At 53.0% G+C, this 12,563-nt stretch overlaps 1 protein-coding gene across 3 annotated transcripts in view; it reads right to left on the bottom strand.

The window, feature by feature from the left end:
• MTUS2 (microtubule associated scaffold protein 2) overlaps positions 1-12,563 on the bottom strand; it is a 546,859-nt gene that overhangs the window by 14,469 nt on the left and 519,827 nt on the right. For all 3 annotated transcript variants that reach the window (XM_040448119.1, XM_040448120.1, XM_040448121.1), the window contains 2 exons: positions 7,840-8,054; positions 699-804 (listed from right to left, as the gene is read on the bottom strand). In XM_040448119.1, coding sequence (XP_040304053.1) covers positions 699-804; positions 7,840-8,054 — 321 coding nt within the window. The remainder of the gene's footprint in view (positions 1-698; positions 805-7,839; positions 8,055-12,563) is intronic.

Here is a 12,563-nt window from a genome sequence, read left to right as displayed (position 1 = left end):
TTCTTTGGCAAAGTCAAAATCCTGATAGTAATTAGTAAATGTTGTTACTGTTGTTACGACCCACAAAAACCTCTACGTATTGAAAGATCATTCAAGTTACAAAAATGTAGAAAGAAATCCCACCGTCTGGAACTCTGTTTAGCCCACGGGGCATACGGTGCGTGGCTATGAGGTGTGGAGACGCAGATCCAGAGGGGCGCTGCTGTGGCCCTGAGCACACCACAAGTGTGGGCAAGTGCACGGACCTACACCGGCTTGCCATTTTGTGTTGAGAGGCGACGAGACAAGGTAAAGCCCAGGATTTCCAGGCGTACTTGGGAATAGTGCTTCTCAAGATTCGAGACCCCATCAGAACCATCTCAGGAGCTCTGAGCAGTCGCGACAGCCAGCAGCAGCACCCCAGAACAGCCACCGAGGAGCCCCAGCTGGGACCCGGGCTGGGCGTGAGCCCCTGGGATGGCTCCCTAGGGTTCTCGTATCCAGGCAGGGCTGAGGGGGGGCTGCTTCTGAGGAAAGAAGTGGTTACCTGGATGGATCCTGGATCTCTAGCTCTTCTTGCCACAGGAAGCGACACGGAAGACAGACCGGAAGGAAAGGAAGGGAAAATGGGAAGAGGGGCACGAGAAGAAGGATGGCAGGAGAGGTTGGGCTCACACGACCCACCCCGAAGGGCCGCACATATGGCGGCCGGTAGCTACCTTGGACCTTGTGGTGGTGGTCGTCCTGCAGGATCGCGATGGCTACCGTGTGGTTATTCTCCATCTCCAGGACAGCAGCCTCATGGCTGGCCGTGATGTCTTCTACCTGAAGGAGGCCACAGCTATGGTTACACACAGAGTGGGGGGAGGGGTGGCAGCAGTGTCCTTGCGGCCTGGAGGACAGAGGTGGAATCCCAACTAGAAAGGTCCGTGGCCCGAAACGCCAAGGACAGGTCATTCTGCCGAGATGACGGCTATCTCGGCCTTGTGCCGAGGCAGGAGAGCCAGGGTCCGGTGATGACGTGGCAGCCCCGGAATCGGGGGAGGTCACAGGGAAGTCACTGCCACAGCCCGGCTGTCCGCAGGAAGATGGCAGCTCCCCATGGGGGACGGCTGCCCGAGTCATCTCTTCACTGCCCTGGGCCTGGCTTCCGGCCCATCCCCTTCCTCCTCCCATTCCTCCCCCTTCACCAATCACTATGAGGTAATGGTGCCTAAGGAAAAGAAGAGGGTCCTCTACTGGGTGCTCTGGTCTCTGTTGCCCAGTGACAGGCGGGAGCGTGAAGGCACAAGGTACGTTAAGTGAACTGACCTCTATTAACGCACCTGCTATTGGTTACTGCACTTGGCTCTCACAGCAGCATCACCAACCAGGTATTTTTATGCCCATTTAACAGACAAGGAGACCGAGGCTTAGGGAGGTTTGAAATGTTTTGCCAAGGGCTCGTAAACGGCAGAGCCGGCAGTCGGCGCAGGTCTGTCCGACGCCACAGGCGAAACTCTCTCCAACACACTGTGTTGCCTCCCCCAGCAAGACTGCAGCGAATGCGTCGCGATCCTGTCACCAGCACCGAGGCAGGCCGGCAGATCTGTGCGTGCTCGCTGCACCTGCTTCCCCGTAACCGTGCCCTCCAGATTACCACTTGGCCCTCCCAGGCAATGTGCAGCTGCTCTGGTTTCTCTGGCTGAAGGCACATTTCCAGAATGTAATCACAGGGGGTGCAGCTGGTTCAGGATTTTTATTTTCACCCTTCCCGATCGCTGCAACCCAGCACTCCCCACACGTTTACTGTGTTTGTTATTGGTGTGGCTGTTGCTTTAACTTCAAATACATGGCTTTCAGGAGCGATTGCAAAAAAAAAAAAAAACCCCGCCTCTCCTCCTAGTAGCACACCAGGAGAACGTTCTTCTAAATTCTTGGTCCGTGACCCACCGGTAGAAAACACCACAGTGTGTTACATCACGCAGGGGCGTGTGCACCCGCGAAACCAAAGTTCCACAAAACAGCACCTTTTCTTCCTATTTGCAATAATCTGGCTTTAACATTTCTGCCTTACTTTGTGTTCCAAAATGCCAGTTACAAACCACTAAATTCATTTCACAACCTACTGTGTCAAAACCTGGCATTTGAAAAACACTGGACCGGGAAATGGGCCCGGGTCCTAAAGCTCTTCGGTGGACCAGTTGTGAATATGTTGCTTCTAGCCAGTCATAGTCAGCCACCCGCTAAGAGGGGACTCTAGGTCCCTCATGTGTCTGCGGATAATTCACAAGCCGACCTCTGATCTGAAGGGAGGAAGGGTTCTGCACAAGAAAGGAAGCCCACTCGTGAAGTGGAGGCATTGGAGTATTTTTCGTTTTAAATGGGACCGATTCCTGTTCTGGATACGATAATCGCATAGGAGAATTTGCCTGACTTCTCTCTCCTGCGGAAAATGAAAACTTCATCCGCTAGAAAAGAAATATCTCTGGCAAAACCAACAGTGAACTCCGCTGTGTGAGGAAAGCTGCCTTATCATAGGAAAACGGACATGGTGTGCAACGATTCTTTTATTTACTGGCCATTCTTGGTTAAACGATCTTTTCCTTAAGGCTCAGAGCTCTGAAGCCAATCAGCAGAAAGGCTGATTACCACAGTGTTTAGTTGTCCAATTCCTGTTTATATGAGGTTTTTATGGCATCATTGTCCAAAGCCTTTTAGTCTCTTGGAGAAATAAATCCCCGACTTTAAAACACAAATGGAAATATCTTTTCTTTCTGCTTTATTACTGATGTCAGTGAAGCCCATAGCACACTGTAGAAACAAGTACCCACACATTATTTGGAGTGATGTGACCCGCTTCGGTATAAAGAAAGATCTTTCATCAGACCTTGGTATGGTTCAAATGTATCGGGCTCTTCCAGAAACTGCCATGGGTGGTTTCAGGAAAGAGAGATGGATGGAAGGGCTGAGCTCCAGAAGAGTCCCATGCATCCCTGGAGGGGGATGTGCCCTGACTGGCAATGCTACATTATGTTTGTGGCCAGATACGTGGCCCTCTGGTCAGGTGGAAGGCAGGTCTTTGACTTAGTGGTGATAAAACACTGCCCCCAACATGTTAGGAACGGTGGAAGGGCATGATCTAACTGCTACGGCCCCTCAGAGGTGCTTTTATGAATGAATTAGTAAGTCCCTAACTCTGAAAGCCCACATGCAATGAGAGGAAAGCCCAGTAGGCCTTGAAAGAACCCAAGGAGAGCCATTGAGCCCAAATGTGGGCACAGTAATCCTTACTCTTCAGTAATTTGGGTTTCTGTGTGTCTTTTTGGGTTTTGAAGAATACGAGGGAGGGGCTGCCTGCTTTTGGCATCCTCCCTCTTGTCATATTAATCCCCGTGACATTTCCCACGGCTGCTGGCTGCCTTCTGGAGCACGGGCTCACGGTCCCAAGGAGCCAATAAGGGCTCTCAGCCTGAGAAGATGCGAGAACTTCTCAAGGCACGTGAGCAGGTTCAGCCCAGCCGAACCGAGGGAAACGCAAGCTCCTTTTATGCACCGGCCGCCCAGTCAGAGGCAAAAGGCGCTAAACTAGACAGCCCACGGCACACTTGGGCTGGATGAGGCATCCTTCTTCTCCTTTTAGAACCCCGGGGTAGGGCCCCCTTGAACCGCTGCTGGACCGCCCTCCTCCCTTCTCCAGGGAGAGGGGGCTGAGGGCTGTGCCACAGGGGCGTCTGTCATCGTGTCCGTCCAACAGTCGCCGTCATGCAGAAACGCCATGTTTACTGTTCTCCAGGGCTCTCTTAATGTTCCTCCCTAGGTAACGAGGGGCCCCCTCCTTCCCTTCCCTTCCATCGCTGCCACAGTGTCCTGGGCATCGACTCAGGGCAGCCTCACGTTCACGGGTGCGCCTCTGTCCCTCTGCAGCTCAGCACGTGGGCACCTGTTCACAGAAGCCCCTATCTTCCCATTTCAGCCACCCCCCCCCCCCCGGCGTGTGGGGGCTCTGGTGCTGGAAGACAGAGGGCCCCTAGGGACCTCATTCTGTCTGATTAGGGAGAGTGTACTTTCCGCTGATGGGAGCTGAATGCCTGCCGAGCAGGACCAAAGAGACATAATGCAAGATGATGGACAAAGTGGCCTCTGTACGTTCTGATTAAGCGTGGGGATGCTGAGCCTGCCAGCAAGCCTATGAGGATGATTTCTTCGGGAAAGGGCGGAAGGCATGTCCTGGACACAAGACAGAGCGGGCGGAAACTCCAAAGGGCGAGCACCACTGCTCCTCAAGGAGGGCTCTGCTCCCCCCTTTGTGGAGCGCAACCCATAACGCAGGTAGGAGCCAGCGGCCCCGGACTCGCGACTTCCGGGCCGGGTCAGGGAGTAAGACAGCCAAAGGGTCTTGGAGCAAGGGGGTCAAAGGTCACAAATCCGATCCCTGAACACCGGACTGTGTGGCGAAGTATCCTTGGGCGACAGCCACAGGCAGCCCAGAGAGGACGGCGGCAAGCTGGGCAAAGAAGGAACTACGTCTGGGGCGGAAAGGGAAAAAGTGTGTTTACAGTGAAAATCGGTTTTGTGTGCTTCTGGAAAGCTCTGGCAAGCTGGCTTCTGTTAATGTGCAGCTGGCCACACATAACAGAATGAGAGGTGATGTTAATGAAACACCTTTTAGTCCCATGTGAAAAGTAAAAGTCGTGCCGTGTCTTGAAGTCACAGAAGAAAGCCAAGGGGTAAGGCCATGCCCCCTGCTCGTGCCCCGAAGCAGAGACCGCAGGACAGGGCCCTGCACGTCCCAGGACACCTGCGGTGCTGGGCCCCGGGGAGCCTTCACAAACCACCCCGTGGCAGGACCCACTCAGCAATTCTGATTCAGTTCACGTGGGCCAAGGACGATGAGGTGTGTTTTGTCCCAAGTCGTCCCAAGTGATTCCCATGTGTAGGCAGGGACAGTCTTTGCCCCTCCAGTTGACGGAAGGGCTGGATGTGTCCTACGGGAGACCCTGCGGTGAACTGAGAGGTCGGCCTGCCTTAACAGTGAGTTCCCGACCTGAGTAAAGCCTCTGAAAATCCCACACGTCAAAGCTGACGCCGCCTCCCCCCTGCCCGCCGTGGGGCACGGGGGCACGAGGAGAAGGCAGATGGGCTAGCTTGATTTTGAAGGTTCCAGAAGCCCAGAGATGCCGCTACCTGTGGAGATAGCCCTGCCAAATGCAATCGTCCCTGATAAGGAAGACCCACAGAGCGCGGAGATTCCCGCACGGGTAACTGACGCGGGGAGCGGACCATCCAAATCTCCGTCGCACTCATACACTTGACTCTCACCCTGCCCTGAACACATGAGCGTTTTTTCTGTCCGGAAATTGGAATCACTGGACTGAGGCACGTTTCGCCTTCTTCCTCACCGCCTGCATTGCTCTCTGCTGGGGAAGGGATATGCAGCAGCAGAATCGGGGACCCGAATCATTCACAGATTTAAATCACCACCCATCCCCCCCCCCACCCCCACCAGTGGAATTTCATAGGCAGGGTTTGCTCACATAGGAAGTCTCGAGACGCTATTTCCACCATAAAGCGTTCCCTTATCTTCACAGCTGGAAGTGATCTAAATTCCTCAACACATCCTCCGTATTTCTCACCCAGTATTACAGCTTCTCGGGCACTTGTGTGGGAACTTTCCTGATCTGTAACCTGAGGGAGTAAATCCACACCTTCCACATCTTGCCATCTCTCGCAGTGGCCTGCCATAATGCCCTGTGGACCGTGGCATTCGCTAAATATCCTCTGCCTAGATGAATAAATAAATGAATCACTAGCTATTTATTATGAAGGATCAAGGACAGAAGCCTTCATAAGACAGAGCACTTCTTAAAAACACATTGGTAGCTTACGTAACTCGTCCTCAAGTGGGAAAGTCAGGGCCTTTCTTTCTTTCCAGTAATTCCCAGCATAAAATCTCTACAAGGCTGCTATGTCCCAGCTTAGAGGCCAGGCGAGAGCACATCTCCCGGCATGTGTCTCTGCACCAGTGACACTCGAGTGAGGCCCCAGGTGGCGCCCTGCTGGTGGACGGGCCCGCTAGGCTGTGGCTTGTGTTCCGTGGTTTCCATTCACCACACCCCAACAGGAGCTTTTGCTCAGAGGGCTCCCTCCAAGCACCTTCTCCTGCTGGTGACCACAGATCTTCAGACCAGAAGTCTTTTAGTGGATATGGAGGCAAAGGCACTCTGCATAAAAGTGGGAATGAGCAGCCCACACAGAGGCACAGAACTAGTTGATATCTGCACACGTTTGAGACGTATTGAGGGGCCAGGAGATCGGTAAGGCTACAGCAGGTGCAAACGTCGACTCACGGGAGCTCTGCTCTGCAAGCTTAGGAGGAAAGACGCTGGGGCTCAGTTTCTAATCTTAGCAGCAGCAGGGTAACTCTAGCTGTAAGCTATTCTGTTTCCTGATCTCAAGGTCTACAGCACCGCAAGCAGGCAGGTGTGTCCGGTTTCCACAGGCCTCCAGGAAAGGAGAATGCTAACCTGAGAAGCTGAATAAAGTGCTGTCCGAGAGGAGAGTCTAAAGGACAACAACAGTACTTATCATTACTCTGACTTGGGCCTGGTGCCTCCTGAGTCCCCAAGCCCCTGGGGACCGCCACCATCCGGGATGTTTATTTGGAAGCAGTCCGAGGGCAGCCTGAATGTTCATGATCATGAACGTTCGCAATAATGGAGGGCCACTCAGCGCTCGCCCGAGATTGAAAGGGCGCTCTTCACAAATGCCAGTTTACTTTCGGGATGTCACGAGCAGACTACGTGAAATAACACACCCGTTAGGAGGTGGGCATTGGGGCATCAGAGCCTTGGGGACTTGGAAAGAGGGGCAAAGAATGGGGCTGTGCAGGTGCTCCCAGAAGTACAGCGGGCCCCTGTCTCCTTGCATGAAAGGCAGTCCTGGGAGCGGGGAGGGGAGGGCAGTGGCTGGGATGGGGGGCAGCACAACCCTGGGAATCCTCTCTAGTTGCTCCGGGATGCACTGCCCTCTCTGACAAGACTGCTGGGCTGAGGTTAACCAGCGGGACTCATGCCTTCATTCAGCAGGTGCGCGGAGGGCAGGCACGGTCAGGCAGACATCCACCGCTGCCTAAGAAGCCTGGAAGACAGTTCTAATTTCGCGCTGGAGAGCACGCACTCTGGAGCCAGACTGGGTTCCACCCTGGCTTTTCCGTGACCAGCACTGTGACCTCTGGGTCTCGGTTTTCTCACCTATAAGATGGGGACGATAATGGTACCCACCTCGGAGGGCTGGTGTGAGGACTAAATGAGTTAGTAGAGGTAGAGAGTTAAGAGCAGTCCCTGGAGCCTCACGAGGGCTTAGACGTGCCTCTGCTTGTGATTGTCGCTGCCCTCGCGGAATACGCAGATGAGAAAGAGAAGACCCAAGGAAAATTAGTATGTTCGACAGTGATAAGCGCTGAGGGAACCCTAGAGCAAGGAGGGGACACGAAGAGTGTGTGGGGGGGGGGGGGGGGGGGGGGCTGTAATTTTAGACAAGGCAAGGCCTCACTGAGAAAGCGACTGGAGGAAAAGCTGGTTGAGACGGAAAGAGGGAGCCACGGAAGGTCCAGAGGGAGACCATTCCAGGCAGAGGGCACAGCAAGTGCGCCAGCGCCCGGTGCGGGGTAGCCCGCCTGAGAAGAAGGGAGAGGGAGGCCAGGGCGGCCGGAGGAGAGGGAGAGGGAGGACGGCAGGACGAAACGAGGTCGGAGGGTGAACCGCGCAGGAGAGCTCACCTACGGAGCGGACTTCTCGCGGGGGGCAGCGCTGGCTCCCCTCCACCTTCCACCTGCGGGTCCCAACAGCACAGCCACAGCCCCGAGCCCGAGACACTGACCTGCTCCTGGTGCTGACACTTGATCCGCAGCAGCTGGGCGTGGTGCGCCTCCTGCAGGCGCATCGCCTCCGCCTGGAACTGCACCTGCAGCCTCTCCTCCAGGTCCTGGAGCTCCGCCTGCTGCCGCCAGCCCAGCTCGCGCACCTGCTCCTCAAACCTCCACTCCAGGTCCTCCTTCTCCTTTTGTAGTTTCTCACACTTGGCCGCGTTGAAGGCTGGTGCGGAGGGGGAGAATGACATCTTTGTGCCAGCTGGTTCGGGGGCACCAAAAGGATCGACCCCGAGGGTCTTTAATACCCGCCGGGCGGATCACCGAGGTCAAGTGATCACCGGGCGGATGACCGAGGTCAATACCCGCCGGGCGGATCACCGTCTGCAGAGCCCCGCGGTTTGCAAAGCGCTTCGCCTCCTACCCCGCTGGATCCTTGCCCCAAACTCTGGGGGTTGAGGTCGAACCTGAGCCCCGGGGAGCTCTGGTGACTTACCCGAGGGCCTTCGGGGTGCGGAGACAGAGCTGCGGAGGCAAACCTGGGCTTTCCGACCGCAAGCCCCGGGTTCCCGCACTAGAGCCGGCTTCCTCTGAGGGTCCGTGGACCCGAGGCATCAAAATATTGGGCATTTGTTCAAAGTGCTAGGTGCACCCTCAGAATATTGGGCATTTTGCTAGGCGCACCCTGAGTGGATTAGAACCCCGAGGGGGAGGGGCTCAGGATGTCAACTTTTCACAAGGTCTGAGGCGACTCTCCTGCCCATCAAGGTTTGGGACCAGGGTGTACCTGGGGGCTGGAGACAGGACACGACGGGAAGGGGGCGGTGGGGTGAGGGCAGGGGCGAGGGAGGACACGGATCCTGAAGGCTGTTCCCTCCAGGCCGCATTGCCCGATGGGACTATCTCAAGGCAAGATCGAGGTGGGGACAGTGACGCAGTTTCACGGACACCATTCTTCTCCACCGGAGGGACTAACCGCTCAGAACTCCTCTGCATGGGCTGCCCCTGAAGCCACTCTGGCTTAGCGTCTATGCCTCCCCCAGGCTGCAGGCAGGCGTGACTGCTTCCGTTTTAAAGACGGCTGCCTCGACTACGAACGGCTTCCAAGAAGGAGAAAACACCTGGACAACCCACCGTGGTCAGTTCAAGTGGAGTCGCTAACACCCAGCTCGTGCACACAGATGGCCAGGGTGCACGTGCACCCCATGTGCCTTCCACAAAGACTGGGTGCGACCGTGCCCTCCGCGCCACGCTGCAAGCTGGGGAAACACTGCCATTTACTCTGTAACTGAGTGAATGGGTATGTGTGCTGGTTAACTGGGAGGGTGGGTTAGGATCAGGAATATACACCCAAGGTTGGTCACACAGCATTTGAAAACGCCCAAATCAGAAGTCCCTCCCCACCCCCGACAAGGCAGCTCATTCAAGGGCTTCTTTGTCGCATTTGGCTCTTAAAAAATTATTTAATTAGCATGGAGATGTTTATTTATTTTTTTGAAACAGAGAGTGAGCACAAGTTGGGGAGGGGCAGAGAGAGAGGATCCCAAGCAGAGCCGGACGCAGGGCTTGAACTCACAAGACCACGAGATCATGACCCGAACTGGAACCAAGAGTCGGATGCTTAACCAAAGGAGCCACCCAGGTGCTCCTAGCATGGAGATGTTTCAAAACGTGTTTTCCTTGGGAAAATGAGTGGCGGTTGGCTGGAGGTCACATAGGCACATTGTCCTGTGTAAACCACGTGTAAGAATCTGGCCAGCCCTGCAGCCTAACACCGTCCCCAGGGCCTTCCTGTTCTAGTGTTTTCCCACATCCCACCATCTGATGGAGGGTTCCAGTGCGCAATCTGGAGAGGCTGTCTGTGCGATTTACCAACGTGATCAGGGTATACCAAGGGTAGGTTGGTGGGTGCCATCGTGTAAGCTGTCTTAGAGAATTTAAAAGCAATAACCGAATCAACTTTGAAAGCCTTTTTGTTACCTTATACCAGCAATTCTGAAGAATGCCTGTGAAAAATAATCCTCCTCAAAAAAGTCTTTTGTTGGCCTAAGTTCTAAACAATTGCTACAATTACGGTGGAGGTTTTTTTTCTTTTTCATTTTGTTTTGAACGTTTATTTATTTTTGAGAGAGAGAGAGACAGACAGACAGAGTGTGAGTGGGGGAGAGTCAGAGAGAGAGGGAGGGAGACACAGAATCTGAAGCAGGCTCCAGGCTCTGAGCTGTCAGCACAGAGCCCGATGTGGGGCTCAAACTCACGAACCGTGAGATCATGACCTGGGCCGAGGTCGGACACTTAACCGACTCAGCCACCCAGGTGCCTCACTGTTGAGGTTTTTAAAAATAGTTTTTGTATTTAAAAAAAAATTACAGACAAAACTTGGCTGTACAGTACAAGTTATTATACGTTATTATATAAATGACTTTTTACTGCTGAACCATTTTAAGTTTATTTTAAAGTTTTAAAAAATGTTTTATTTATTTTTGAGTGAGTGAGAGAGAGAGAGAGAGAGAGAGAGAGAGAGAATGAGTGGGGGAGGGGCAGAGACAGAGAGGGAGACACAGAATCCGAAGCTGGCTCCAGGTTCCGAGCTGCCAGCACAGAGCCTGAGGCGGGGCTTGAACCCACAAACCCTGAGATCATGACCTGAACCGAAGTCGGACGCTCAACAGACTGAGCCACCCAGGCGCCCCTTCCTGCTGAACCATTTGAAAGTAAGACACTGACCTGCTGTCACCAACCCTGAATTCCTTAATGTATATTCCCTACAAACAGGGTATTCTCCTCCATAACCACAATAGAATCATTAAAATCGGGACATCAACACAGATCTGATAGTGTTATCCAATGCTCAGACCCATTTAAATTTCACCAACTGTCCCACTAATAACCCTTTCCAGAAAAAAGGATCTGGGTGTAAAACACGAGTTACATTTAGCTGTATGGTCTCCTTATTCTCCTTCCATCTGGGGAACTCCTTGGTCTGTCCTGGCCTTTCAGGACCTTGACACTTTTAAAGACGAAAGGCCACTTCTTTTGTAGAATGTCTCTCCATCTGGTTTGTCTGAGGATTCCTCACTACTAGATTTGGGTCACGCGTGTTTGGCAGAAATAGCACAGAAGTGGCACTGTGTTCTTCGCGAATATTAATCATGTGGATCATCTTTAAGACGAAATTTCTTTTTGAAGTGTTTACGTAGTGAGTCAGGAAAAGAATGCTTATTACTGATTATTGCAAGGTTACATTGCAAGTGTTTCTACAGGAGGTGATACTCCAAATGGCCCATCTAGAGTGTCAAATATGCTAGCGATGCCCCTGAGTATTGTTGTCACATCTGCTGTGAGTAGATCTTTTAGGCGAGGTTTACCTAAGGGACAGATTGCTGGGGGTGCACTGGGCTGACCACTGGGGATGAAGACGGCCTTTGCTTGCTGATAAATACGAGAATGAATAGTAGATCAGTGTGAGGCTTTCTGGTGCCTGGCAGTGAGGTTGTGGTGGAAAAAGGTCGAGGGTTCACTGGAGGCGACAGTCCCTGAATGTGACAGTAACTAACAGCCACAGGGGCTCAGCAGCAGTGGGACAATGCCTGCGCCCACAAGGTCTGGCTCCCTGGCTTTAGCAAAGCTCCAGCTTTTCCCAAAGACCCTCCAGCCAGGGAAAAGTTGTTAGGGGTCTCACCGGGGACTGTAGCTGGTGAAAAAAGCTATCAGGATCCACGGGCTAGGTAAGAGGTGCGTATATAACGACAGGTTTACCCTGGGGTGACTGGATTTTAATAGCACAGGATGAAGACCATGGAATGTGCATTTAATAAGAGTTAGTAGCTGGTAGATTGAGACAAAGTCAAACTGAGGCAAGCAGAGGGGCAATAATTTTACCTAACGCCCAGGGAGCCCCCCAGTAATGAGCCCCCAGGGTGCGTGTCCGGGTGCACGAGGCCTCTCTGGAGGCTTCTCTTGTTTCTGTAATTTGGATGAACTGACTTCACGGTGGTCTTTGCCCCACGTACCACGCACCCGTGGATGAGGTCAAATGAGGCAATGACCATACGCTGCTTGTATCTATTTATTTATTTTAACGTTTATTTATTTTTGAGACAGAGAGAGACAGAGCATGAACGGGGGAGGGGCAGAGAGAGAGGCAGACACAGAATCAGAAGCAGGCTCCAGGCTCTGAGCTGTCAGCCCAGAGCCCAACGCGGGGCTCGAACCCACGGACCGTGAGATCGTGACCTGAGTTGAAGTCGGACGCTTAACCGACTGAGCCACCCAGGCGCCCCTACGCTGCTTGTATTTAAAGTAGGTCTACAGAGCAGGGCACACGTAGGTGATCCAAATGACCAAAAAAATATACAAATAGATGGCCAGCACCAGTCAGGATTAAATACGTGCACACCAAAGTAAAATGCAATTTTTCATCTATGAGGCTGAGAAAGGTGAAATATTTTGATAACACAGGATGGGTATGAGAAAAATGGCACCCAAAGGACCATTTGTGGGAATATAATCGATTAGCTGCTTTGGAGGGTGAACGTAGCTTTCAGCTTTACATGAGAGGACAGGAGCACTCAGGGGTGACAGCTAAAGAACACGGCATTTCTTTTTGGGGTGATAAAAGTGTTCTAAATAGACCGTGCTGACAGGTGCACAACCCTGTACCAAAACCACTGAATTATACACTTTACATGCTGAGCTGTGTGGTATGAAAATTATATCTTGATGAAGTTTTTAC

The sequence above is a fragment of the Herpailurus yagouaroundi genome, unplaced genomic scaffold (genome assembly GCF_014898765.1).
Source record: "Herpailurus yagouaroundi ecotype Mexico unplaced genomic scaffold, PumYag 197, whole genome shotgun sequence".
NCBI lineage: Eukaryota > Metazoa > Chordata > Mammalia > Carnivora > Felidae > Herpailurus > Herpailurus yagouaroundi.
This window is presented reverse-complemented; position numbering and strand designations above follow the sequence as displayed.